Genomic DNA, 25,542 nt, shown 5'->3' with positions numbered 1-25,542 from the left:
TCTACCATTAAGTAACATCCTCAGCCCTTTTTTAAAAATTTGAGACAAGTTGCTGAGGCTGGCCTCAAACTTGTGATCCTTCTGCCTTAACCTCCCAAGAAGCTGGGATTACATGTGTACAACCACGCTCAACTACATAAGCCTTTTACTCAGTTTTGTTTACAGCTATGGTTGCCTGGCCTCCATACTTCAGTCCATTCCTCAAATACAGTCAAGGACTTCAATACCCATTACTTAAATATTGTCAATGGTTTCCACAGACACACAGGTCCTATGAAGTCAGCATAATACCATCCAGCCTCATTTCCAACATCATAAACAGTGGTCTCTAGCTCTGTCATGGCACACTCTTCACAGAGCTGCTATTACTTATTTATAGGTCTTTTCCTCCAACACACCATGGCCCCTTCCATGATTGAAGACTGGAGTTTAGAATTGGGAAGACTAGAGGCAGGCAAGTTTAGTGTCCTGATGGCTCGGAACACACGCTGCCAATAGCATAAAGAGGAGCTGCTTTCTCCCAATTCCTCAAGGACTAGGTAGCCACCAAATGAAAGATCAAAGAAAGGACACTGGAATTTGAGCCAGAAGACCTGAGTTCAAATCTGCCATCAAGAACTTGCCTGTTCCGGGGGCTGGGGTTGTGGCTCAGTGGTAGAACACTTGCAAGACATGTGTGAGGCACTGGGTTCGATCCTCAGCACCACATAAAATAAATGAATAAAGGTCAAAAAAAATTAAAAAAAAAAAAAAAAAAAAAGGAACTTGCCTGCTCTGGGCCTTAAAAGTTCTTCTTGTAGGGATAAAAAAAGTTATAAAGGGCTATATCAACGAACCTACACAATCGAATAACAGAAGGGAGTACCCAGACAGGCCAGCCTAACACTATAGAGTTTTCCTTTGCCCAAGTGAAACACGTAATGTGGTCTGCAGAGAGGCTCCTATCAGGCCAATAAGAGATTATTGAAGAGTTCTTAAGGAGAAAAACACCACTTCAGTAGGACACACAAGCTAATAAGCCTATCTTGGGGCAAGGGAGATGTTGTACATACTCAGGACAGAAAAGGAAGGACTGAGGTTAAGCCTGCAGAGTTTAGTTCCCACATCTACCAAACCTTACCTCTTTTCTGAACACTTCTTTGCTTTTCTTAGCCAGTTCACTAGAGGTGTCGGCTTCTGCTGTCTTGGGCTTTTTTGATGTCTAGAAATAGAAGAGAAAAAACAACAGTGCATGAGAAGTCAGTTTCTGGGTTTTGTGGTCCCAGAATCCTCTTCTCTCTTCCCCCATTCAGGTTACCTGACTCTTTGAATTAGGATTCATTTTAGAAGTCCAATCTTAGGGGAATGGCCTGGAGTCAACTTGACTCCTATGTTTCAAATTTTGTCATCTGGCTCTAGCCTTCTTATAAGTTCCAATCTTTCACCCAAAGTCAAAGCACTCCTTGATGTACTTATATTTCTGGTTGTTTCAGAGTCACTCTCTTTGCAGAACACGCTCCCCACACTGTCAAGCGAGGCCCAGACTAAAGGCGCTTAACCTCTCTTGGATCTGGTATTCTAGAGTTCTTAGACAAAGGCAAACACTCTGTATTGAAAATCCTTGGTACTCATCACCTTCCTCCAAAGGCAAAGTTGGCTGGACTACAGAAGACAATCTTAGCACACAGGAGAGGATCCTTGGAGATTGGTACCTTTAGTTCAAAACTAGAAAGACTAAGGCATCATCATGATATTGGGGTGGGGGTGGGGTGAGGGAAGATGAGGGTCATTGAAGTCAATGAATAGTAGATGCTATGACAGAATATATTTTGAGCCAAGATGGCATGATGATGATAAACCCAGGAACACTCCCTTGCAGCACTACTAGAGGACAGTCTGCCAAGTTCCCCCTAACCAGGTACTGCCAAGAGGTAGTGATGGGCTAGCAGCTCTGGCATTCAGACCACCTGCCACACAGGTTATCTCCTCACAATTTTCCCATTAGCCATCAAGCCTCTTCCCAGTAAATGTGTTTTTCCATGGAAAAGAATAATTATGAACATTCATTTGCCTTTGAATACAAATTACTTCGGAAGGATCCAGAAGCTGCAACTGATATTACAGATACTTCATGCTTTTTGCTACGGACCCAGGGCAAAGAAACTTTCAGACACCCCCACCCATCCCCCAATCCAATTCCTTTCATTTCCACAAACAGTATGAAGACGTTGCTCTATGCCCTCTGCTCTGGACTGGTTTCCAGAATGGCACTTTCTTGGCTTTGGGCTGCTATAAATCAGCTTTCTCTGATTTGCTATACAAGTTTTACATATTTCCCATTTTTCTACTTATTTTCTATGGTGATAGGATAGTGGGGATGTTTGGGTTTGGGGGAAGGTATACGAAGAACATACAGATACTATTTCTGTTTTCTGGAAACAAAACAAAAAGCCTTCACTGGCAACTCTATTTTCAAATGTTTGAGATTTTTAATTTTTTTTTTCCCAATTGTAGATAGCATAGGTGTGTTCTACAATAAGATCTCAGGTAGCAAGGGATCAAGAATTATTTGAAGCCCAGCATGGTGGCTCATGCCTCCAGAGGCTCAGGAGGCTGAGATAGGAGAATCTCGAGTTCAAGGTCAGTCTTTGTAACTTAGTGAGGCCCTGTCCCAAAAAATATAGACGGTTGGCAATGTGATTCAGTTGGTTAAGCACCACCGAGTTCAATTCCAGGTTACCCTTCCATCCAAACAAAGAATTATTTGAGAAAGACAAGGAAACTTCAAAATTCCCCTGGCTATTCTACTGTAGATCTCAGAAGTGAGTAGCAATATCAAGAAGTACGGGAAGTGCTTTCAGGTAAGACAACTAGCTCAGAGTTCCTTGTCCTATGGAAGAGGCCAGAGGCTCAGGGAGGGCACTGTCTACACAGGAATATCCTGCTTTCCTCTGAATAGGATTTGTCTTCAGAAAGCTGGATAAATCCAATACAGAGTTACTAGATTTCTAATTTAATTCCTGACTTGGTGAGGTTGGGTGGGCTTTAAAAACACAGTTATAGAACACAATCTATTGAGCCCTGTCTAGAAGCTCTCTTGTTCCTTTAATGCTAAACAATTAGGACTAAGAAAGGAAAAGTCCAAATGAAGGAAGCCTAAACTTACATCATGGAAATCATGAACCAAAATGAAGTACTCCTGGGAGTACTGAAACTTGTGAATCCCACTCCTCTTGGTCTGTCATCTGAAAATGGCATGAGAAAATTTCAGAAACTAACATTTATGGGAGCCCAATGCCAAGCAAAGGAGTCAGAGTTTGTGCCAGAGCTCAAGATAGCACTATTTATTGACATGGAAAACCTTGGGACTGACCCCAAAGTCCCCTTTAATATTTTAGCATTTCTAACAATAAAACTAAGTGGTGTTATTAACCTCTCTAAAAGTCTATTGCCAATTAAAAATCCGTTAGCACCATTAAAGACATCAGACTGGACCAGTGGTCCCTAACATCTAACAAGATAGTTCACAGATATCTGCCTGTATAGCAAGTTGTCTCACTGAGATTTAAGAAAACCACCAGACAGTAGGGTGTGACTCTGACACATGAAAAAGCAAAATGTTCCCAAGTCCTCACCAATAATTAATTTGCCTTTTCTCTGTGTTGGCTCATTTGGGCCATTAGTCAGTGGAACATTTTGGTGGGAGACTATAGAAGCAGTGGCCAGATGAGAACACATGATGAAATGAGCAGGCAAAGGGGCCTGGCAGAAAGCCAGAGTCTACTGCTTTTAGAAGCTGACCCTGCCTCTTCATCTGTGTACACTTGGATTCCCTGAAAATCTAGTCTTGAGGTGAATCTTGAGTCTTTCTGACTTAAATGACAATGGCTTTCAGCTTACCGGGTGGCTCTGGTGCCCACATGCAGACTGTGTAATACAACAAATACAAACTCCATCCTTAATCACACACAGACACAACTATGTCACAAAGTCCATGTACCCTGAAACTGAGGAGTGTAGGCTATTCTAGAAATGGGCCCCAACAAAGGGAGAGCAGAATATACTCAGCTAATGTTTCTCTCTCCCTGAATTTAATTAAATGCTTTTTAGAACATGAAACCTAAAGGATGACTTAATAAGGAACTGTATCTTTTGGGAGCGCACACATCCAGAAGGAGGAGCTGAGCCATTGGAAACACCACACATACAATTCAACCAAAATTCTGAGACACAGGAATCTGAGTGTACATTAATTAAAAGGTTAAGAAAGAAGATACTTGAAAATGCATTGCTTTGGCATTGCTACTATTTTTAGTAGCATAACAAAATAATATTTCACTGGGTGTGTCTAGATAAAATTCTCAACTGCACCTTAATTTGTCAAAAGAAAAAAAAAAGGGTAAGGGAGCAGTGGGAGTGGGAGAACAGGAACAAAAAGATCTCTAAGATACATTCTAACAATAGTATTTCTAAAATCTGGATTACAAGTAGCCTCCATCTGCTTCATTTAAGAGGGAAGCAGAGTTTATAGAAAACCAGGAACTAAAGTTTTTAAAGACATTACTAGCACATGCCTGTAATCCCAATGACTTGGGAGGCTGAGGCAGGAGGATCACAAATTTGAGGCCAGCCTCAGCAACTTAGAGAAGCCCTAAGCAACTTAGTAAGGCCCCATCTCAAAATAAAAAGTAAGAGCTGGGAATGTGGCTCACTGGTTAAGCACCTCAGGTTCAATCCTCAGTATCAATTAAAAAAAAAAAAAAAAAAAAAAAAAGATGGGTGGCAGCCCTAGCTCAGTGGTAGTGCTTGCCTTAGCCCTGGGTTTAATCCCCAGTACTAGCAATGCACACATTACTAGGAACCAGTAGGTCTCCTACTCTGCATCTGGTCTATAAGTGGTTACTTGTAATAGTATAGCCCTGGGGTTTCTCTCTGGTTCCCCAAGTGATGAACAGGCTATGGTGACTAAGCAACACAACCACAGAGATCTGCACTCTGGCTCTGACAATCCCCTCTCAAATGTGATTTCTTAGTTCTTATTATTGGTGATTTGTATGAAATTATTTTGCAAACTGACCCGACTCCAAAAATGGGATCCTCAATTGAAAGAACTCTTGGCCCTGATTGCACCTTCTGCAATTCCTTCAATCCCACATATACTCTACAACAATAATTTATTTTACTATAACAGAGAACACTAGTATACCTCATAACTGAATGTTGGGTTTGTTTGTTTGTTTTTTTGGGCAGGGGGGTGGGGGGTACCAGGGATTGAACTCAGGAACACTCAACGATTGAGCCACATACCCAGCCCTATTTTGTATTTTACTTAGAGACAGGGTCTCATTGAGTTACTTTAGCACCTCACTTTTGCTGAGGCTGGCTTTGAACTTGAGATCCTCCTGTCTTGGCCTCCCAAGTGCTGGGATTACAGGCGTGGGACACCAAACCCAGCCTGAATGTTAATTTTAAGCCAGGAGATGGCAGTAAATAAACTGCTCTCAATTGTTCAGTCAGCAATGGGTCTGAGGTTCTCAAAAGGAAGATTTGAACTCACCACAGGATGGATGATGGAAGAGAGTACAAGATGACCAGGAGTAGGGAACAATACTGGAGGAAAACAGAGAAGGAAGGCTCTCACAGATGCTTAGCCTCATCATCAAAAGTTTCTACCACCACCCAGCATTCTTCAAAGCAATCTCTATCCACCACATACCTTCCCTTGGTCATTCCATATACTTCTATGTTTCCAACAAGCACTAATTTACTGTTGACTCAAAACTAGATTTGATAACCTACCAGCTATTACTATTCTGAATCCTATAGAGAACTCAAACTCTACACTAAGCTTATCTCTACCTCCTCCTGTTCTTTCTTTTATTTCCTAGAATGAATAGTGGGATTTTTTGTTTTGTTTGTGTGTTTATTTCAGGGATTGAACCCAGGGGCACTTAACCACCAAGTCACATCTCCAGCCCTTTTTTAATTTTGAGACAGGGTCTCAATAAGCTGCTTACAGCTCCACTACATTGCTGAGGTAGGCTTTTAACTTGCAATCCTTCTGCCTCAGCCTTCCAAGCTGCTGGGATTACAGGCATGTGCCACTGTGTTGGGCGAACAGTGGGGTCTTATTCACTTATTCATGTAAGCTAACAGTGAGGATGGTGGGGTGTCCTTGCTTTTTCCTTACCCACTAGTTTGCCAAGTGCTAAATACTGCCTCTCAAATGTCTTTGCCTGGCTCCCCAGCCATCTCCACTCTGAGTTTCACACTTTGCCTGAACTGTTATAGGACACTTCAATCTGATCTCCCTGTCACTGAGTCTGTTTTTCAAATGGGCCTGTTTCACTAGAGGGACACACAACTGACTGACTCCCCTCCACTAGAAGTATTCACATTGACTCCCAGGTACCTATCATATATTAGTCACATTAGTAGGACAGTAAGACCTCAGACAATTTAAATGACTTGCTTTTCCATTTGTAGAGTGGATGGTCCTAGGGATGGAACCCAGAGCCTCACACATACTAGGCAAGCATTCTCCCACAAAAAATTCTCCATATTGTCTTGTCCATCACCCTATACACAACCAAACTCTCATTATACCAAATTATTTTCATTGTTTTCTAAATACATTCTGTACTGTTCTAACTTTATTCCTTTGCAAAAACTGCTTATGTACTTCAAATACTCAAACCTAGTAACTTTTAACTATGGATAAAACTGTGTTTTTTGTAACATCTCTGATGCATCTTCTTACACTATGATCACTATGCTCTTAAAGTATTTTGTACACACTCACTCTGGTAATTACCCCACTGTATCCTTACAGATCTATTTTTAGCTAAAATTCTGGAAGACCAGGATCCAGTGTTTGTTTTTTTTTTTTAATAAATGTTTTTAGTTGTTGATGGACCTTTATTTTATTTATTTATATGCAGTGCTGAGAATCAAACCCAGTGCTTCACACATGCTAGGCAAGCACTCTACCACTGAGCTACAACCCCAGTCCCCAGGATCCAGTTTTAATTCTCTTTCAATCTCTAATAACTCACATGAGGTCTGTGAATTAATGAAAACTTACAAACTCACTCCGTACCTTTGAGGGGATTCCTAAGTAAAGGTCCTAAAGATGAAAACTATGGGACATAAATACTTTCCCCAAAGAGCTTTCTCCTATCCACTGAGATGCTAGTTCAGTGAATACAATTGTGAAGTGTTAGGAAGGACAGATGCAAATAAATACTAGCTATCCAAGTCCCACTTGGACTGTGGAAGACTATGGTCTAGAAAGCGATCCAAAGACTAATAGCTCAAACCTTTGCCTTGTGCTTCAGGGCAAGGTTAGGTGGAAGATCAAAGCTCATTTGTTTTCTATCTGATATGTCTTTACCAAAGGGCTAACAATAGAGTATAGAACTCTGGTTTGGATTTTTTCATTAGAAATACAAGAAAAGGTAAAGATGACAAATCACAGATAAAAAGTCTAAGAAACTAATATACAGAGTCAATGTCCAGATAACTTTTTGCAAGAAGTACATGACACTTAAGGAGTTTTAACCTTAGGTACCTCTCTTTATAACTGCCCCCACTCAACAACAAAATCCTCCCTCACAGAACCTTTGTGTACTGCTAGTAGAAACATATAATAGTGCAGTTATTTGGGAAAACCTCAACATTTCTTAAAAAGCTAAACATAACTTTATCCAATGACCAGCAATTCCACTTCTAAATCTTTACCTAAGAAAAATGAAAATATATGTCCAAAGACTTGCAAAAATGTTTATTCATGTAGCATTATTTATTTAATTTTTTTAAGCTACAGGTGGACATAATACCTTTATTTTATTTTTATGTGGTGCTGAGGATCGAACCCAGGGCTTCACGCATGCTCTACCACTGAGCCACAGGCCCAAAACAATGGGGTTAAGTGACCATGAACTGAACCCTATAAAACCATGAGTCAAAATAATTTTTTTTCCTTTTAAGATTTTATCTGAGGTATTTGCAACAGAAATTTGATTAATACACTATAGTCCCTGAGAGCAATAACCTTGCCTCATACTGCTTTTGTATCCCCAGGTCTGGGTGTTTATGTTAAATAGGAATTCAAATGTCTGAAAAGTAACCAAAATGGAAGAGAGAGGGGGAGTAGGATGAATCTCATGCCTGTATGATTTGAAATGTGTTTTTTGGATCCAAAGTTAAGGACAGTGATTAAGGCACTACCTTTTGGTTGTAATACTTCCAATAGTCTACCCCCCAAACATACATGCACCCACAGAAACAGGAACAGAGATCAGACATAACCTAATAAATATGCATACTGAGTGGTATGGATATAGTAAAGTTTTATGACTATTCTTTTCTTACAGTCAATCACAAACAGTAAGTACTATAACTTAGACTTAAATGTGTATGTGAATTGCCTAAGGGCTTTAGATTCTGATCTAGAAGGAGATGTGGAATAGGGATTGCAATTCTGTAGTTTTAATAGTTGCTGCTGGTCACTGAATAGACTCACTGTGAAAACCTTAACTCCATGAATCTACTTCTATAGTCAACTATCACCAGAGTTTTTAAATGCAAAGTTGAATCATGTCAGCAAAGTACTTTAAGGGTTTGCCATTACCCAGAAAGAGAATGGAGGTCTAATTGCTTAGAATGGCATGTAAGGCTGCCCTTTCACTGCTGCCAGTGCTACTGTTACTTATACTACCACTACTACTGCTACTTTTTTTTTTTTTTTTGGTATTGGGGATTAAACCTGGCACCTGCCTGTAATCCCAGTGACCTGGGAGGCTGAAGCAGAAGGATTGCAAGTTTGATGCCAGCCTCAGCAACTTAGCACAGTCCTAGTGAAATGTTGTCTCAAAATAAAAAACAAAATAAAAGGAGCAGGGGAAGTGGCTCAGTGGTAAAGCACCTCTGGGTTCAATTCCTAGTATAAAAATTAAAAACAATATACAATGGAATATTACTCAGCCATAAAGAATGATAAAATTATGGCATTTGCAGGCAAATGGATGAAATTGGAGAATATCATGCTAAGTGAGATAAGTCAATCTCAAAAAGCCAAAGGACGAATGATATCGCTAATAAGTGGAGGATGACACATAATGGGGGGAGGGAAGGGTTAGTGTTAGGGTTAGAGTTAGGGTTAGGGAGGGGGGCAAGTATGGAGGAAGGAAGCACTGTATAGAGGGTAAAGAGGGGTGGGAGGGGTGGGGGGAAGGGAAAAAATAACAATGAATCAAACAACATTACTCTATGTAAATTTATGATTACACAAATGGTATGCCTTTACGCCATGTACAGAGAAACAACATGTATCCCATTTGTTTACAATAAAAAAAATAAAAATAAAAATAAAAAAATAAAAAAAATAAAATGATATAATTGTTGAAGTCAAAGCTAAAAATATTAAATTTATCAGAAATAAACTTATGAGATAGTTTTTAAAAATTAAAAAAATTAAAAACAAAGCAAAACAAAAACCTAGGTGTGCTTTGCCACTGAACTGTATTTTTTATTTTGAGATAGGGTATCATTAAATTAGCCAAGTCTGGCCTGGAATTTGTAATCCTCCTGCCTCAACCTTTCAATATCTAGAATTATAGGCTTGCATCACCAAGCCTAGCTTTGGTTTCTACTTCTCAGATCCTTGTGTTTGATTCTTTTGATGAGCTAGATTACCTAACACAATATTTTCATACAAAAAAGGACTGCCCTCTAAACATTAAATAAATATTAGTGGGCTTTATGTGTACTTTTCATTTGCTTTGAAAGGCCTAACTTAACAGACATACATCAAACCGAATGAAATGAAATCACATGAAATGCCTATGAACTAGCTTGGCCTTAAGCAGAAGATATGGTCTCTAATGTGACCATCTCTGGCCCTAGAGCTCTGTATTATTACACCAGAGATTTCAGTTCCTATTTTTCAAAAGATAAAGCTAACATAGCTATAAAAGAGGTTATTTATTTATTTATTTATTTATTTATTTATTTATTTATCTATCTATCTATCTATCTATCTATTTATTTATTTATTTATTTATTTATTTATTTATGGTTCTAGGGATCAAACCCAGGGCCTCAAAATTCTAGGCAACAGTTCTGCAACTGACCCACACCTCCAGCCCTTGTTTGTTTATAAGTTTATATATCATTTAAATGGCAACTGCCTAGCAGTCCTGGGCATATTTCAAAATGATTCAAGAAAACATGACAACAGCTGGAGTGAAGTAGCTACATGATTTAAGTGAATCACTTGAAATCTTATCAAGTTTTATGTGGATTTAACTTAATTATGTATTTTTTTTTGGCAAACATCAAATACATGGTAAAGAAAGAAAACTATTCCTCCAAAAGTTGATACAAAAGAAGGTATGAATCTGCTTCTATTTTACTTATCTTTCACTCCAGCTTTCTTTTTTTCCCCTCTTCCACCTATTTCTATTAACTTAATTAAATGCCTCTTCTTATTTTGAAAATAAAAGAATATTATTCAATAGATTTTAGAACATAGAAAAATAATGGTCACTGATCTCATTCAAGATGCCTCTTCCTTGGAAAGAGCTGCAATCTTATTATAAGTGGAAAAGGATAAAGAGTGGGTTGAATTCAATCACAGAGTATTTGATTTATATGACCTCTAATCCCAATTACTGTCTTGTCAGAGGTAAAGATGAGAAATAAGGTTTCTTGCCTGCTCTGCTCTAGTATTTCCATAGTACATTATCCCTACCTCAAATCCTAAAGGAGGTGAGGACAGTCTTATACTTTGGCAAGTTTTTAAAACATAACCAGTTTAATTTCATTCTAGACCCACTAATCTAAAAATAGAAGAACATTAAACATCCGTGTAAGTAAACATTCAGTTCAAAGAGCCAAAACACATGTAGAAAGAAACCAACCATCCATTCATCTCACCATCAAGAAAAATATAGATCTACATGAACTAAAAAGATATCCTAAAAGACATTACAAAAGCATGAACACTGATTGCCTTGGGGCCTCCCTCATTCTCAATCCTCGCCTTCTGTTACTATTATTAATGCCATATAACACATTTTCATGATTGTCTATTCAAAACTATATATATGTGTGTATACACACACACACACACACACACACACACACACACTCACTCTTCTCTCTCTCTCTCTCTCTCTCTCTCTCTCACACACACACATCCCTTAAATGAGTAAGTAGCTAGCATGCATCTGAGTCCTTCATGGTCTAAAAAAAATTGTCTTTTCTGACTTCATCTCTACTTTGACACATGAACTTTCACATAGTTTTTAGAATAAGGAGAAAAAAAAAAGAAATTCCAACAGTCATGTGGTCTTGGTTCTCAGTCAGGAAATATATGTGTAAGCCACACTCACCTTCATGGGGTTTTCATCATATGTTGGGGTTCCCAGGTCCATCTCAGCTTCATGCTCAAGGCTGGCATCATCTCCTGGGCTTTCCCAAGTAGGAGGATCCCACTGAGTCTGCCTAGAAGGAGGAAAGAACAGTCATGATGTCATAGCCAGAAAGCAGAGTACCTCAGCGTGGGCATTTCTGTTCATATATACATAAAATACAAATGCAACAGGATAGAGAACAAGTCAACACCATGAGACTGAGAAAGTTCTAACATCTTAAAATCAGTAATGTGTCTACCACACCCATCACTGTTTAGCCTATCCTATTTCTGTGGAAAAATAATATGGTTAACATTGGCTAAGTGCTGAAGACAGTAATAAAGGCAAACATGTTGTGGGCCACTCATCTGTTTGTTTTTGAAACTGGAGATTGAACCTAAGGGCACTTTATCACTATAAGCTATATCCCCAGTTCTTTTTAATTTGAGACAGGGTCCTGCTAAATTGCTGAGACTGATCCTCCTGTCTCAGCCTCCTGAGTTACTGGGATTAGAGGCCTGTCATCTCTCCCAGCTCTAACCTGGGTTTCATGTCTGGAAATAGGATTTCACAAAGCCTAAAGAATACAGAGTAGGTATATGCCTATGCTATTCCTCTGCAGGGAAAGATATCAGGGTGCTTATATCTAATATGTACTTTGAGCAAAATAAAATAAATCACAACACAATCCTCACAATACTTGGCCATGTGAGAAACATGTTCCTTGCTTGAGGAGTTATCTTGTTTGTAGTTTAATGACTGACAGCACAGAAAAGACATACAGGTTAAAAATTTGTGTCATCTGCTAAAAATATTCAACTAATTGAAAAAGACTCAGTTGTTCTTCTTAAAGAATATTTAGAGTTGTTTTGAAAATAAGCAGGCAAAGATTTTAAGCTAGATCTATAGGGTAAAAATTGGAAGGAAGGATATTCATGTTCAGGAGTCTGAAGTCAGCTATCATAGGTAATATCATAAGATAGTCATTTATTTATTTATTAAAATTTTTTAGTTGTAGGTAGATAGAATATCTTTTATTTTTATGTGGTGCTGAGGATCTAACCCAGTGTCTCGCACATGCTAGGCAGGCACTCTACCACTGAGCTACAACCCCAGCCCCAAGGGTAGTCATTTAAATTGTCAAAAGCCTCAAAGGAACTAGCAACTAATCTGGCAGGTCAATACTTTCAAAGTTTTCTGTTATCCTACCACACCAATCTTTAGTCAGCAACATTAAATGCATTTGATATAAAACACTTTTAACAACAATTGTGAAAAGAGGCTTACAGCTGATCTATGGAACTACTTTTAAAAACAGTTTAAGATGTCTACTATAATAGGTTTGTCACTGAGGTGCTTGCCTGTAACTTCAGCAACTTGGGAAGCTAAGACAGGAGGATCTCAAGTGCAAAGCCAGCCTTGGCAACTTAGCAGGACCCTATGTCAAAATGAAAGATAAAAGGATTGGGGATGTAGCTCAGTGGTAGAGTGCCCCTAGGTTCCAGTGTTACCCCCTCAAAAAAAAAAAAAAAATTCTACTGTAATAAAAGAACCATAAGCAGTTGTGTGTTTTTTTGTGGAAACCAAAAAGATATGTATTAAAAAATTTCCGTTCTTAATTTTTAAATAAGGAGAACCTATGGGGAGAAAAAGGGGTAAAGGAAAAGGTACACATATAAATAAGAAATATCATCCTTTTTTAAAGAATGATAGTATGTTAAAAAGCTTGCTTTGGTTTTGAGAAAAACTTTTCTAAACAGAAAGCACAATAGGAAAACACCCAACTAAATGAAACATTTAACTTCTTTATGTTACAAAACATTACAAATGAAAACATTTGTAATATCCTTAAATAGAAAAAAAACAATGTAGACAAAAAAATGAGCAAATGACCCAAACGTTACTCATAAAAGATGCAAATTGCCAATAATCTAATGAAGATGATCCCATTCCAATGATAAAAGAGTTGAAAATAAAAAATTACTTCTCACTTATTAGACTTACAAAATGAAGAGGTATCATGAGGAAGATGGCACTTTTGTACTTTTTTGTGGGAGTATAAATTTGTACAAACTACTTTTAAAAATAGTAAACTGACAAAATCCCTCAGTGTAAAATGTGTACCTAATTTGCCTAACAATTCTACTTTTAAGAATCTACTCAGGGCTGGTAATGTAGCTCAATGGAAGGGTGCTTTCCTATCATGTTCAAGAACTAGAAAAAACAAAAACGAAAATCTATGGGAAAAATTAGTAAGACTAGTGTTCCTAAGGCTGTCTGGAGCTGAAGTAACATAAAAAGATGTGAGGATATACCAATCAGAGTGGGTTAAGTAAAATTTGGTCTCTGTCACAACTACTCAATTCTGCAACTATAATGTGAATACAGCCATAGATAATTTCTAAGCAAAGAACTGGCTGTGTTCTACTAAAATATTATTTGTAAAAACAAGCAGGCAAGATTTGCCAACCCTGCAACAAAGTTCAATCAAGCATATAATGTAGTTCTTTTTGCAATTTTTGTTTTGAGGTTGTCCAGGTTGACCTCAAGCTTGTGATCCTCCTGCTTCAGCCACCAGAGTCACTGGGATTATAGGCATGTGCCACAGTGTCCAGTTAATAATTTATCTATATAACAGACAGCAGAAAGTTCTGTAAAATAGATTAAATAAAGCAGACTACAATACATGCATCATAACAATTAACATAAGATTATATATCAATGAAAAAGCTCAGAGACTTACATAGAGGTATCCACCTAAAGAGATTTTTTGGGGGGAGGGGACCACTGGGAATAGAAACCAGGGCTTCAGAAATGCTAGGTACACACTCTACCAGGAAGCTACACCCCAGCCTGTATGATATTTTTTCAAAAAACGTTAAAGGAGTTATCTCTGGGTAGTAGTCTAATACTTTTAATTCCCTCTTAATACTCTTCTATTACATTTAATACAATAAGCCTAAGTAATTTTTGTCTGAATAAAACAATTTTAACTATTTTCAATTATTTTCTTAGAAAAAATTTTAAGAAAAAGATGAATTTGTTTTTTTATATATATAGGAGTCAACAAACTATGGCCCATGGATCAAATCTATTCCACCACTTGTTTCTAAGAAGTTTACTGGAATATAGTTATACCCATATACTTACATCTTGCCTATAACTGCTTATACAACATCAGTAGAATTGAGTAATTATGACAGTAATAAAGACTGCTTGGGTATGGTGGCACAAACCTATAATCCAGTGACTCAGGAGGCTGAGGCAAAAGGATCACAAATTCAAAGCCCTATGGAACTTAGTGAGACTCTGTCTCAAAGTAAAAAATAACAAAGGAGCTAGGAATATGGCTCAGTAGTTAAAAATACCCTGGATTCAATCCCTGGTTGCCCTTCCCTCCCGCTCCAAAAAAAAAAAAAAAAAAAAAAGACTGTTGGTCAGTAAAGCTTAAACTATTAACCCCTTAGTTTTCTCCAAAAGAGTCTTCTTGCAGATTAAAAGTGTACCAAAAACAAGGGCCAAAATTCTAAGGTCCAACATGTATTTTAAAACATGACTCTGTAATTCACTAGCCTTCCAGCCCAATGGGCAGCCAATAATTACAGAACTCGCCTTATTGGGATAGCTTCATCGAATAAGTACAAGCAGACTTGGGGATGCCCATACAGACCCTCTTACCTTGTGATCACATGGTAGTAATAAATTTTCCCTTCTGGATCCCGGGCTGTCTTCCAGTTGGGAGGTAAGACAATGGTTTTTGGTTTGGGAGGAGAAGGGGGTGGCAGATCCAGCAGATTATTTGTCACAACCATTTCAGGCTAAAAAAAACACACACATTTTTTATCAGTGACAGCACTTTCAATTTGGCTCAATAGGATAAAATAGCCCACTTAAGTAATATTAAAGATGTATATCTAGTTCCTCTTTAAAACCGGGTAAAAAAAAAAGGTACAATCAGGGAAATGGGTAAAATTAAGAGCTTCAGGGGATCTGTCAGAAAATTGTCGACAGTGACTCCAAGTTCAACACATCTAATATATCACATTAAAAAATATTCAGTACCTTAATCATCTAGAACGGTATTTTCCAAATTTAAAAAAACAGTGCTAAATGGCATACACCAACTTCAGCATACTGATAAGTTGAATAGGCTTTTAGATAGACCTCCATCTTCAAAACAAAAACAAAAAACAAAGTCTAAAAAGCAAACATGACAATGTTAAGTTTTGTTTTTTTCTGTATTTTTTTGTAGATCTGAAATTTTGTAGCTATGTTTTAAAAATCTTTTTATTAATGTTGTTTGTTTTCAAAGTCTTAATTGTATTTTGAAACACATAAAAACCTTATAATTCATATGTTGAAACCCTAATCCCACCATGACAATATGTGGAGTATGTACAAAATAGGAATGCTCAAAGATTCATGTTTCCTTCAAAGTGGACACATTTTATCTGAGTCTGAGGTCTCAGGTTCCTCTTTAACTGCTAGAGCAAAGATAAAGCTGAAAAAAATTATTATTTACTAATTGGATTACATAGAAGAAATAATGAAGGATATATATTCATGTGGCGATTGTATTAGTCTGCTAGGGTTGCTATAGCAAAACAAAACAGACTGAGGAGCATAAACAGAGACTAATTTTCTCACAATTCTGGAAACTGAAAGCCCAGGATCAAGGTGTCAGCAAGGTGATCTCTCCTGAGGCCTGTCTGCTTGGCTTGTACATGGCTGCCTTCTTGTAGTGTCCTCACATATTCTTTTTTTCCTGACACATCCTCTGTTGTCACCAAGTCCTACTATATTAGCTTTCTACCCTTATGACCTCACTGAACCTTAAATAACTCTTAAAAGGTCTTATCTCCAAATACAGTCACAATGAGGTTAGGACTTCAACATATGAATTTTAGGGAAACACTTCAGTCCATTACAGTGATTATAAGGTTTTTGTTTTTCAAAATGTAGCATTAAGATTTTAAAAACATAGTTAAAAATCTCAGACCTACAGAAAAGTACAGAAAAAACAATGGATAAATGTCAACATTCTATCATGTTTGCCTCTCAAAATTTTGTTTTTGTTTTGAAGATGGAGGCCTAACAGCCCATTCAGCTAATCAGTATGCTGAAGTTGGTACATGAAAAGTTGAAAAGAGTGCCACTTAAGAATAGTTCAAATCCTTTGGTACTTACTAAATTACTAATTCTTTCCCCACTTGGAAAAAATCCTTTCCCTCCCCAAATCCTTATACATTTTTTCCGTACCTTTCATGACACTAAACTTCTGACTACTTTTAACATTATTCATTGTGACTATCACCTTTTATTTGGAATGTCGGTTTATGAGAATAGAAATGGAGTTTTCATATTTAAAATGCCTAGAAGGGCCCAATTCAGAACAAGCACTCAAATACCTCCTATAAGTAGTCTCTGCTTTATTCTCCAATTGCTTCACATACATAGTATTTCTACTCCATCTCTGCTAACTTTCCTATAGTTTAAAGTCACCATTATTTGCCATATTGCTACAAGAGCCTTCCCCAGAACTATCAAGTGTTCCAAACATGCTAATTTGATCATGTTACTCTCCTGTTTAGTCTTTCAATTGCTTCCTATGTCAGTGTCTTATTTCCTACTTTATCCCAAAACAGTTAACACTTCAAGATTTCACCATATACTTCTTCTATATTGTAGACTACCAAAAGGGTCTCTCATTATACAACATATACAGTGAAATATGCCACGCGATTCTATACTCCTGCCTAATCCACTCTGCCTCCATGGACTAATATCATATTCTAGTACTCAGTAAATGCCAAAAAGTAGATAGTCTAGAAAGTGATTACTTAAAAAATTCATCAAGGATAAAAATGCAACATGAGTCACAGTAAATAACAAATAAAAAGAATCCTAGGACCAAAATATATATTGACAAACATAACTAAATTCCACAGAATTTTAAAAAAGGTTTTTTTTGACAGAATGGTTGAGTACATGCCCCAGGATAACCAAGTGAAATTCAGGACTACCTAAAACAAAACACAAAGAGTACAGTGCAGGGCGGGGGGAGGGGAGGAGGGAGAGAGAGAGGGAGAGAGAAAAGAAAACCTTCTAAAGACAACATAGACAGCCAATGAGTTTTAACAACTGAAATATTTCTTACTGGCTGTAAGGGCTGAGGCTGCCCTGGTGTAACTATTGTAGTCACGGTTGCAGCTGGCTGTACCACCACTCCTTGTGGGTGAGCTGTGAAAATCTGCTGTCCCTGGATATACTGAAGACTTGTCTGGGCATAACTCTAAAAGATAAAATGAAGAGATTCAAAATGTATACTTCTCTAGGTCTAATAAAAGAGAGCAGTAACTGACTTCCAAGTTGTCACGATCTTTTCTTGGGGGGTACTGGGGTTGAACTCAGGGGCACTTAACCACTGAGCCACATCCCAGTCCTTTTTATTTTTTATTTAGAGACAGGGTCTCACTAAGTTGCTTAAGGCCTAAGTTGCTGAGGCTGGCTTTGAATTTCAATCCTCCTGCCTCAGCCTCCTGAACCACTGGGATTACAAGTATGCACCACCATGCCTGGTTAGTTGTCATGATCTTACCAAAAGATTCATGCATACACACATCTATATATATTGGAGGGGAGGGTGGTAACTGGGGATTGAATCCAGGGGCACCTAACCACTGTGCCACATCCCCAACCGTCCCTTTTTAAAAAAATTATTTTTTAGTTGTAGATGGACACAATACCTTTATTTTATATATGTATGTTTCTGTGGTGCTGAGGATCAAACCCAGTGCCTTACATGTGCTAGGCAAATACTCTACCACTGAGCTACAACCGCAGCTCCACCTCCCTCCCTTCCTAATATTTTATTTTATTAGAGACAGGGTCTTGCTTAGTTACTTGGGTCTTGCTAAGTTGCTGAGGCTGGCTTTGAACTCACCATCCTCCTGCCTAAGCCTCCCAAGCTGCCAGGATTGTAGGTGTGAGCCACCGAGAGTCTGGTTCACAAATACATTTTTATAAACTTTTCATGGGTATATTTGGATACAAATGTGTAAAACAAACTTGTTCCAAATGCAACAGTGTCTTTTTGAATAGTACCCTCTTCATTTGCTTTTTCACATTATAAGAAAAAAGTAAACCTATTTTTTGTTGTTGCTCATGTTCAATTGTTTCACTTTCAAATGAGACTGAAGTGACAAAGCTCCACTCCTACGATTTTCAAAAAAAAAAAAAAACTCCACATTGCTCTTTGCACGAAGCCTTTTTGCTATCTACTAGTAATAACTAACAGGTTGTTCTGACTAGATAAGACCAAAAGGAGAGATTCCTAGTACAGGAAATGACGAAATTTTAGGCTAGTTTTTGTTGTTGTTTGTTTGTAGTCTATTATACAAACTTATTAAGATAGCAAAATTTAATGCAACTAAAATTCATACCAAACACTGATTTATACAGTACATTAGGATGAAGAGAATCATTTTACACACATCATTTCATTCAGATTACATACATTCATTTCAGATCACAGGTAGGTATTGCCCATGCCTGGAACTGCGTAAGAAATAAGTACCAAGTCTATGACTTAAACCTACTCTACAATTATTTCTCAATCATAGAAAACCTTTTTAAAGAATAAGTGACAAGAAACTTGAGAAATAACCTTGCTGTATTAAGAGGTGGTAAATGCTAAGGAGTTTAACAGATACATACCCTGTGTTGAAGGATAGATTTTAAACCTATGTGCTGAGATTCTACCAGGTAAAATGATTCAGAAGCATTAACTGATAAGTACTTCAAATACAAAATATAACAATTTTAAATGATACCAGTAAAAAACCCAAGGGATAACATCAGGAGGCCAATGTAGTTACCAATAAAAGATTTGGGGTTAGTAATTTGTATGTGAGGGTGGGACTGGAGACTGAACCCAGGGCCTCCTGCTCTCTACCACTGGATTATATTTTCAACCCCCAGATCAACACAGGTCTCCCCTTTTTCAATTGATAAATTTCACTAAACTGCCCAGGCTGGCTTTGAACTTGTGATTCTCCTGCCTTAGCCTCCTGAGTTGTTGGGATTATAGACATGAACCCCTGTGCTGGGTTATATGAATAACTTTTGAGAGGACACAGCAAAAAGGAAAGGAATAATACTTTATGCAATATTCTGAAATAGCTTAATCTACACAGAAAATAAATCATATCCAATGTTAATTGTTTGGCAGAATTATCAACGGAATATTACAAGCCTAAGAGGCAAAATATATATTTACTCTTTCATTTGAATAAACTGCTTCGAGATATTTGACATAAGATGGGAAATGTTTTTAATATATCTTATAGAAAGTTATCTCCCACCTAATTCCTGTCCCAAAGCCTAGGAACTAGTAAAACCAAAAACACTTAACACTTGATGCATGACTTTTTATTTTTTTTAATATCTTTTAGATTGATAGACCTTTATTTTTTCATTTATTTATATGTGTGCTGAGAATCAAACCTAGTGCTTCACACATTCTAGGCAAGCACTCTACCACTGAGTGGCAACCCCAGCCTCTTGATGTATATATCTTGATGATAATGAGAAGTCAGTTTATAAGCGGTACTACCAGCAAAGATTACTAAATAATGTTTTAGAAGTCAAAAAGTATACTTTAGCCTGGTGTGTTGTCATGCGTATCTATAATCCCAGCAACACAGGAGGCTGAGGCAGGTGCATTACAAGTTTTGGGCCATCCTAGGCAACACAGTGAGAGCCTATCTCAAAATTAAAAAAGGGCTGGGGATAAGCTCAATGGTAAAGCACCCCTGGGTTCAATCTCCATTACAGGGGGCATCTTACATGATCAGATAGTTAAGTAGGGCTCATTATGTAGACATTTTAATTTTAATGATTACTGTGGAATAAAGCTGTGGTTTCTCTAGCACGAAGACTCCCTCCCAGTATTAGCTATGAGATAACTTCTAAACTGAAATGACATTATCTAGCTTGGCCATTATTCCCTGTGTTTATGAGAAGAGGCTCCAAATTCTACCTATTTCTAAAATGCAAAAGATATGTTTAAAGGTTGACAATTTATCATCAGGAATAATACAGGAAAATAATTCTCAAAGAAAATGTCAAAAAATGATGAACAATATCAGTCATTGAACTACAAATCACTCAATACTGCAACATTCATTAAGAGATATGTTGTTGTTGTTGGTTTTGTACTAAGAATTTTACCCAGGGATGCTTTATCACTGAGCTACATTCCCAGTCCTTTTTGAGACAGTGTCTCACTAAATGGCTGAAGCTGGCCTTGAACGTGCTTGCAATCCTCCTGCATCAGCCTCCTGAGTCACTAAGATTATAGGTGTTCATCACTACACCCAGCAGGTATCTATAATGAACATTTTTAGGGATCTATGGTATCTTTCCCTATACAAAGTAGTTAATAATCATATGCTAATATCAAAACTAATAACAGTGATATCTACTTTACATTTTTTTAAAAAAAGGACTTATTAGGTTTACATAAACCAAAAAGGGAAAACTGGTTTGTAGTCCAAATGGAATACTGCAGAAGATGTATACAATTTCTAAGACATATGCAAATAACATATATTTGTTGAATTTATTTGCTGGCAATTTATTTGTAGCAGATGGTACTGCCTTTTCAAACACCTTGAAATTACATAAAAACTTATTATAAAATATAAATCCAGCTAGAAATATTTTTTAAATGTGATTTTCAAAGCAAATTACAAAAGAAAACAAAGTTCAGTATGTCAGAGAAGGAAAAATCTCATTGTTCTGCCTGCCCTATTTCTGGGGAGGAATTACTATTACTTTATATTTGAATTGTCACTGTGTAATGTAAAAAAATTATAGTTTAAGCACTCAATATTTTGAGATACGATTTATTATAACTTTTTAAGAATAGGTCATTCATGAATATTTCAAAACCACTATAACTTACATGACCTTGGTTAAAATTGAGCTTCTAAGTTTATGCAAGTACAGTAAAAAATGAAAGTCACTTTCTGATTACACATTTGCTCCAAATGTCATACTCATGACACACAAATGACTGAAGCCTAGCTAATAGCCTAAATGTAATTTCATGAAAGGTTCTGATCCAGAACCACCCAGTTAAATTACTTCTGAATTCCTGACCCACAGAAACTGTAAGATAGTAATAATTACTTGTTTTCTTAAGTTTTGGACAATATTTTGTACAATAGATAATCAATATATATAATGTATGATGTGTGTGCATGCATATACCCAAAATCAATATATATATTATTGTTCTAGAGACGGTGTTACTGCTCAGAGGTAGAGCACTTGCCTAGCATGTGCAAGGCCCTATCGTTGATCCCCAGCACTGGAAAGAAAATAAAGATCTATATATACAAGAAATCGAGGGCTGGGGAGATAGCTCAGTTGGTAGAGTGCTTGCCTTGTAAGCACAAGGCCCTGGGTTCGATCCCCAGCACCCAAAAAAAAAAAAAAAAAAAAAGAAAGAAAAAAAAGAAATCAATGGCAGGATTTCTCCCTTTGTACCAGATTTAATTAACATCCTATGAACACACTGTAAGACAAAAATAGAGGTTCCAGAACTAGTTACCTGTACAATTGGTGGAGTTGTCTGTGAATAAGGAGATGTCACACCATAGACGGTTGGACAAGTCTGTCCTTGATAATATATGGTTGCTTGAGATTGTGCAGGAGAGTACTGCTGCTGTACACTGACGGATTGTTGGTTTGAATCCCAAACACTATAATTTTGTCCCTGGACTGGGCCTGGGGCTGGTACTGGCATGACAGCAACAGTGGAGTCCTGGTGTACCACACCATCACTCTGGGCCACATACTGTGAACTGGAAACTTCCACAGGGGCTGCTGCATGTGGTACCACTGGCACTGGTTGGGGGGCAGTAAGGGGTTCTGTAGAATGTCCCACTAAGGGCTGAGCATGATCATAAGGAGCAGGAGAACACACAGGTTCCATGCTGGGTGTGGGCAGGAGCACCTTTCCAGCATTAGGGTTGCTGGGATCCACATATGCCTGCATGGGATAACCTGGTGGATAGCCAGCAAAGGGGTGATGAGGGGCATTATAGCCAAGAGAGTCATAGGGCAGTGGTGATGTCATTCCCAGGTTCTGCATCTGCTGCTGTTGTTTCTGAGCCTCCCGCTGAGCCACCTCTTGCTCAAACAGCTTCCGGCGCTCCTCTGTAGAAAGTTTGTTACGGTCTTTAATTCGTACTTTCTTTTTAGAAGTTGGTGTGTCATATCTAGAACGAAAAAATGAAAGGAACACAAAGTTACTCACTAAACTGTGGATGTAATCAAAGCACTAATATATATTATCATGCCATTCATTACTCAACCACTAACCATAACAATTCCTATTTGGTACTGGTTAAAAAATCATACTCAAAACTAGTTAAAAAGTCCTGAACAAAGAACCTCAAGAAAATCAATACTTATATGAAAATAACTTCACCTCTATTCTTAGATTTTAAACTTCAAATTAAAGATACATAATAGCAGTCTATTCTTCTTCATGGGTGAAGGCTACTCTAACAATAAATTTTGAAGTTTAAAAGAAAAATGTAAGTATCATGAGCCAAGAAATCTAAAACTCAATTCAATTCAGTAAACCTAAAGTCCAAAGTACGGTTAAGCAGATTAGCGTTAAAGAGAATTAATAACTTGAGAGATAAGCTTCAACAAAAAGTTCAATTAATTCCAATCAGATAAAAGAAGAAATCTTCAAATAAACATTCAGTACAACACCCAAGACATAACATCAGATTACTTTGAAGTGTAATAATAATTAGACAATAAATTTCACAAATATAGTAAAGAAAGAATACCAAAGAATAGGGTCAAAGTGTTCAGTTCAGAGGAACTGTTAAGACCTGGATACTGCCCCAATATTCACAACAGCAGAAATATTAAAACAATTCCAATGTCTGTCAACTGATACATCATTTATAAAGTAGACAACAGCGGAAATGCTAAGGCACTCCCAATGCCTATCAACTGATAAATTTACAAACTAGATTGCCTCTAAACAATGGAATACTACTCAGACATGCAACAAGAGGGATGAACTTACTATGCAATACGGTGAATAAAAGAAGGCAGATGAAGTACTGTATACTATATGCTACCATACAAACAACATTCTGGAAAATATAAAACTAGAGAGTTAGAAAGCAGATCAGAGTTTGCCAGGAAATTAAGGATGTGGGAAGAACTAATTACAAAGGGGCAGAGGTAATCTTTTGAGATGATCAAAGTGTTCTGTATCATGACTATGGTGATGGTTATATAACTATGCACATATGTGTGTTTATTTGAAGAAAATCACTGAATTCACTTACAAGGGTCAATCACTGAATTCACTTACAACGGGGGCGGGTGGTGGTACTGGGATTGAACCAAGTCCTTTTGTTTTTTTATTTTGGAACAAGCTTTCTCTAAGTTGGCCAGGCAGGCCTGGAACTTGTGATCCTCCTACCTCAGTGTCACCAGTAGTTGAGATTACATGCATGTGCTACTGTGTGCAGTTACAATGGTGAAACTTGGAAGTAATTTATACTTGCTAATAAAATAAAGATGATTTTTTAAAATGAGGGTGAGCAATACAAACCAAAAAATGAAGAGACTTTTTAAGTATTTTCCTTAAGAATATTATTTTTTTAGACTTTCATTAAACTGAAACACCAGTTAAAAGAATTGCCACAATGTATGTGAAAAACTATAATGTTAGAAACTATCAGACACAGGTTGAAAGAAAAGGGGGATGAAAAGATACCTGTTAAATCCCTACCAAATAGAAGACAGTATGTTTCTACTAATATCAAACAAAAGGGAATTTAAGATAGACTATAAAACAAGTATAAATAAAATTTAAAACTTGTATCATACAGAATAAATAATTAAAAGCTTAACCCCCCCAAAAATTAAACACACATTGGAAATAAAAATGGAAATTAGAAGAGAATCCACTCAAAAAAAAAAAAACAAACTTTTTTTTTTTTTTTTTTTGCAGTGCTGGGGATTCAAATTAAGAATTTAAAAAAACCAGTAAAATAAACCTAAAAAAAGAAGGAAACAAACTTATCAAGGAAATTAATTTCAAGATAAAAAATATCATTCTGTGATTTGTATTGGAAATGCTGCCAGGAAAAACAAGAACAAGGTGTAAAGACTGGAAAGGACAAAGAAAAATTCCAAATAATACAAAGTGTTGACATACAAAGATAAAGAAGTTGGGGGATAAACCCCATACAAATTATTGAAATTAGTTAAGTTCTATATGGTCAACAGTATGTGAACGTAAACTGAGTATCTAAACACCACTAACATACCAGAAAGCTAACAAAAAAAGTTTCCTAGAAAGAAACACACCACAGATATATATTCTTTTTTGAGAAAACTATAAATTTGATTAAAGAAAAATCTTTATTAAAAATATTAAAGGGGTGGAGGGGGACAAGAATGGAGGAAGGAGGGACTGTATAGAGGGAAAAGAGGGATGGGAGGGATGGGGGAAGGAAAAAAATAACAGAATCAAAAACTATTATCCTATGTAAATGTATGATTACACAAATGGTACACCTCTACTTCATGTATAAACAGACAAAACAAGATGTATTCCATTTGTTTACAATAAAAATAAATTTAAAAAAAAAAAACATTAAAGAAGCTGTGCACAGTGGCACATGCCTGTAATCCCAGTGGCTCAGAAGGCTGAGGCAGGAGGATCTCAAATTCAAAGTCAGCTTTAGCAACTTAATGAGGACCTGAGGACCTAAGCACCTTAGGAAGACCCTGACTCAAAATAAATTTTTAAAGGGCTGGGGATATGGCTTTGTGGTTGAGTGTCCCTAGGTTCAATTCGCAGTACCAAATAAAAACACACAAATAAATATTAAGGAAGGCCTAACTAGACAGAGATATGCATATTCAAAATTATAATTATGTCAAGTCTCCACAGACTTCTTCCCTTTTTAAAAATTAATTAATTAAATTTTAAGGTGTAGGCCAACAAGCAGATTCTAAGAAAGAGTAAAAGACAAGCAAAGACAAGATATCTAAGAAGAAAATCAAGAAGGTCTAGGTAGAAAGACTGACCTGC

The 25,542-nt window shown here is 37.1% G+C and overlaps 1 protein-coding gene across 3 annotated transcripts in view; it reads right to left on the bottom strand.

Moving 5' to 3' along the window:
- The window catches only part of SETD2 (SET domain containing 2, histone lysine methyltransferase), a 119,485-nt gene that overhangs the window by 2,057 nt on the left and 91,886 nt on the right, over nucleotides 1–25,542 (bottom strand). For 2 of the 3 annotated variants that reach the window (XM_079116678.1, XM_079116680.1), the window contains 5 exons: nucleotides 22,015–22,684; nucleotides 17,554–17,688; nucleotides 15,075–15,214; nucleotides 11,376–11,487; nucleotides 1,121–1,201 (listed from right to left, as the gene is read on the bottom strand). In XM_079116678.1, coding sequence (XP_078972804.1) covers nucleotides 1,121–1,201; nucleotides 11,376–11,487; nucleotides 15,075–15,214; nucleotides 17,554–17,688; nucleotides 22,015–22,684 — 1,138 coding nt within the window. The remainder of the gene's footprint in view (nucleotides 1–1,120; nucleotides 1,202–11,375; nucleotides 11,488–15,074; nucleotides 15,215–17,553; nucleotides 17,689–22,014; nucleotides 22,685–25,542) is intronic. The other variant, XM_079116679.1, reaches the window with a different exon arrangement.

Source organism: Sciurus vulgaris (assembly GCF_902686455.1).
Source record: "Sciurus vulgaris genome assembly, chromosome: 16".
NCBI classification, from domain to species: Eukaryota; Metazoa; Chordata; class Mammalia; order Rodentia; family Sciuridae; genus Sciurus; species Sciurus vulgaris.
Note: the sequence above shows the minus strand (reverse complement) of the source record. Positions and strands in the feature narration are given on the sequence as shown.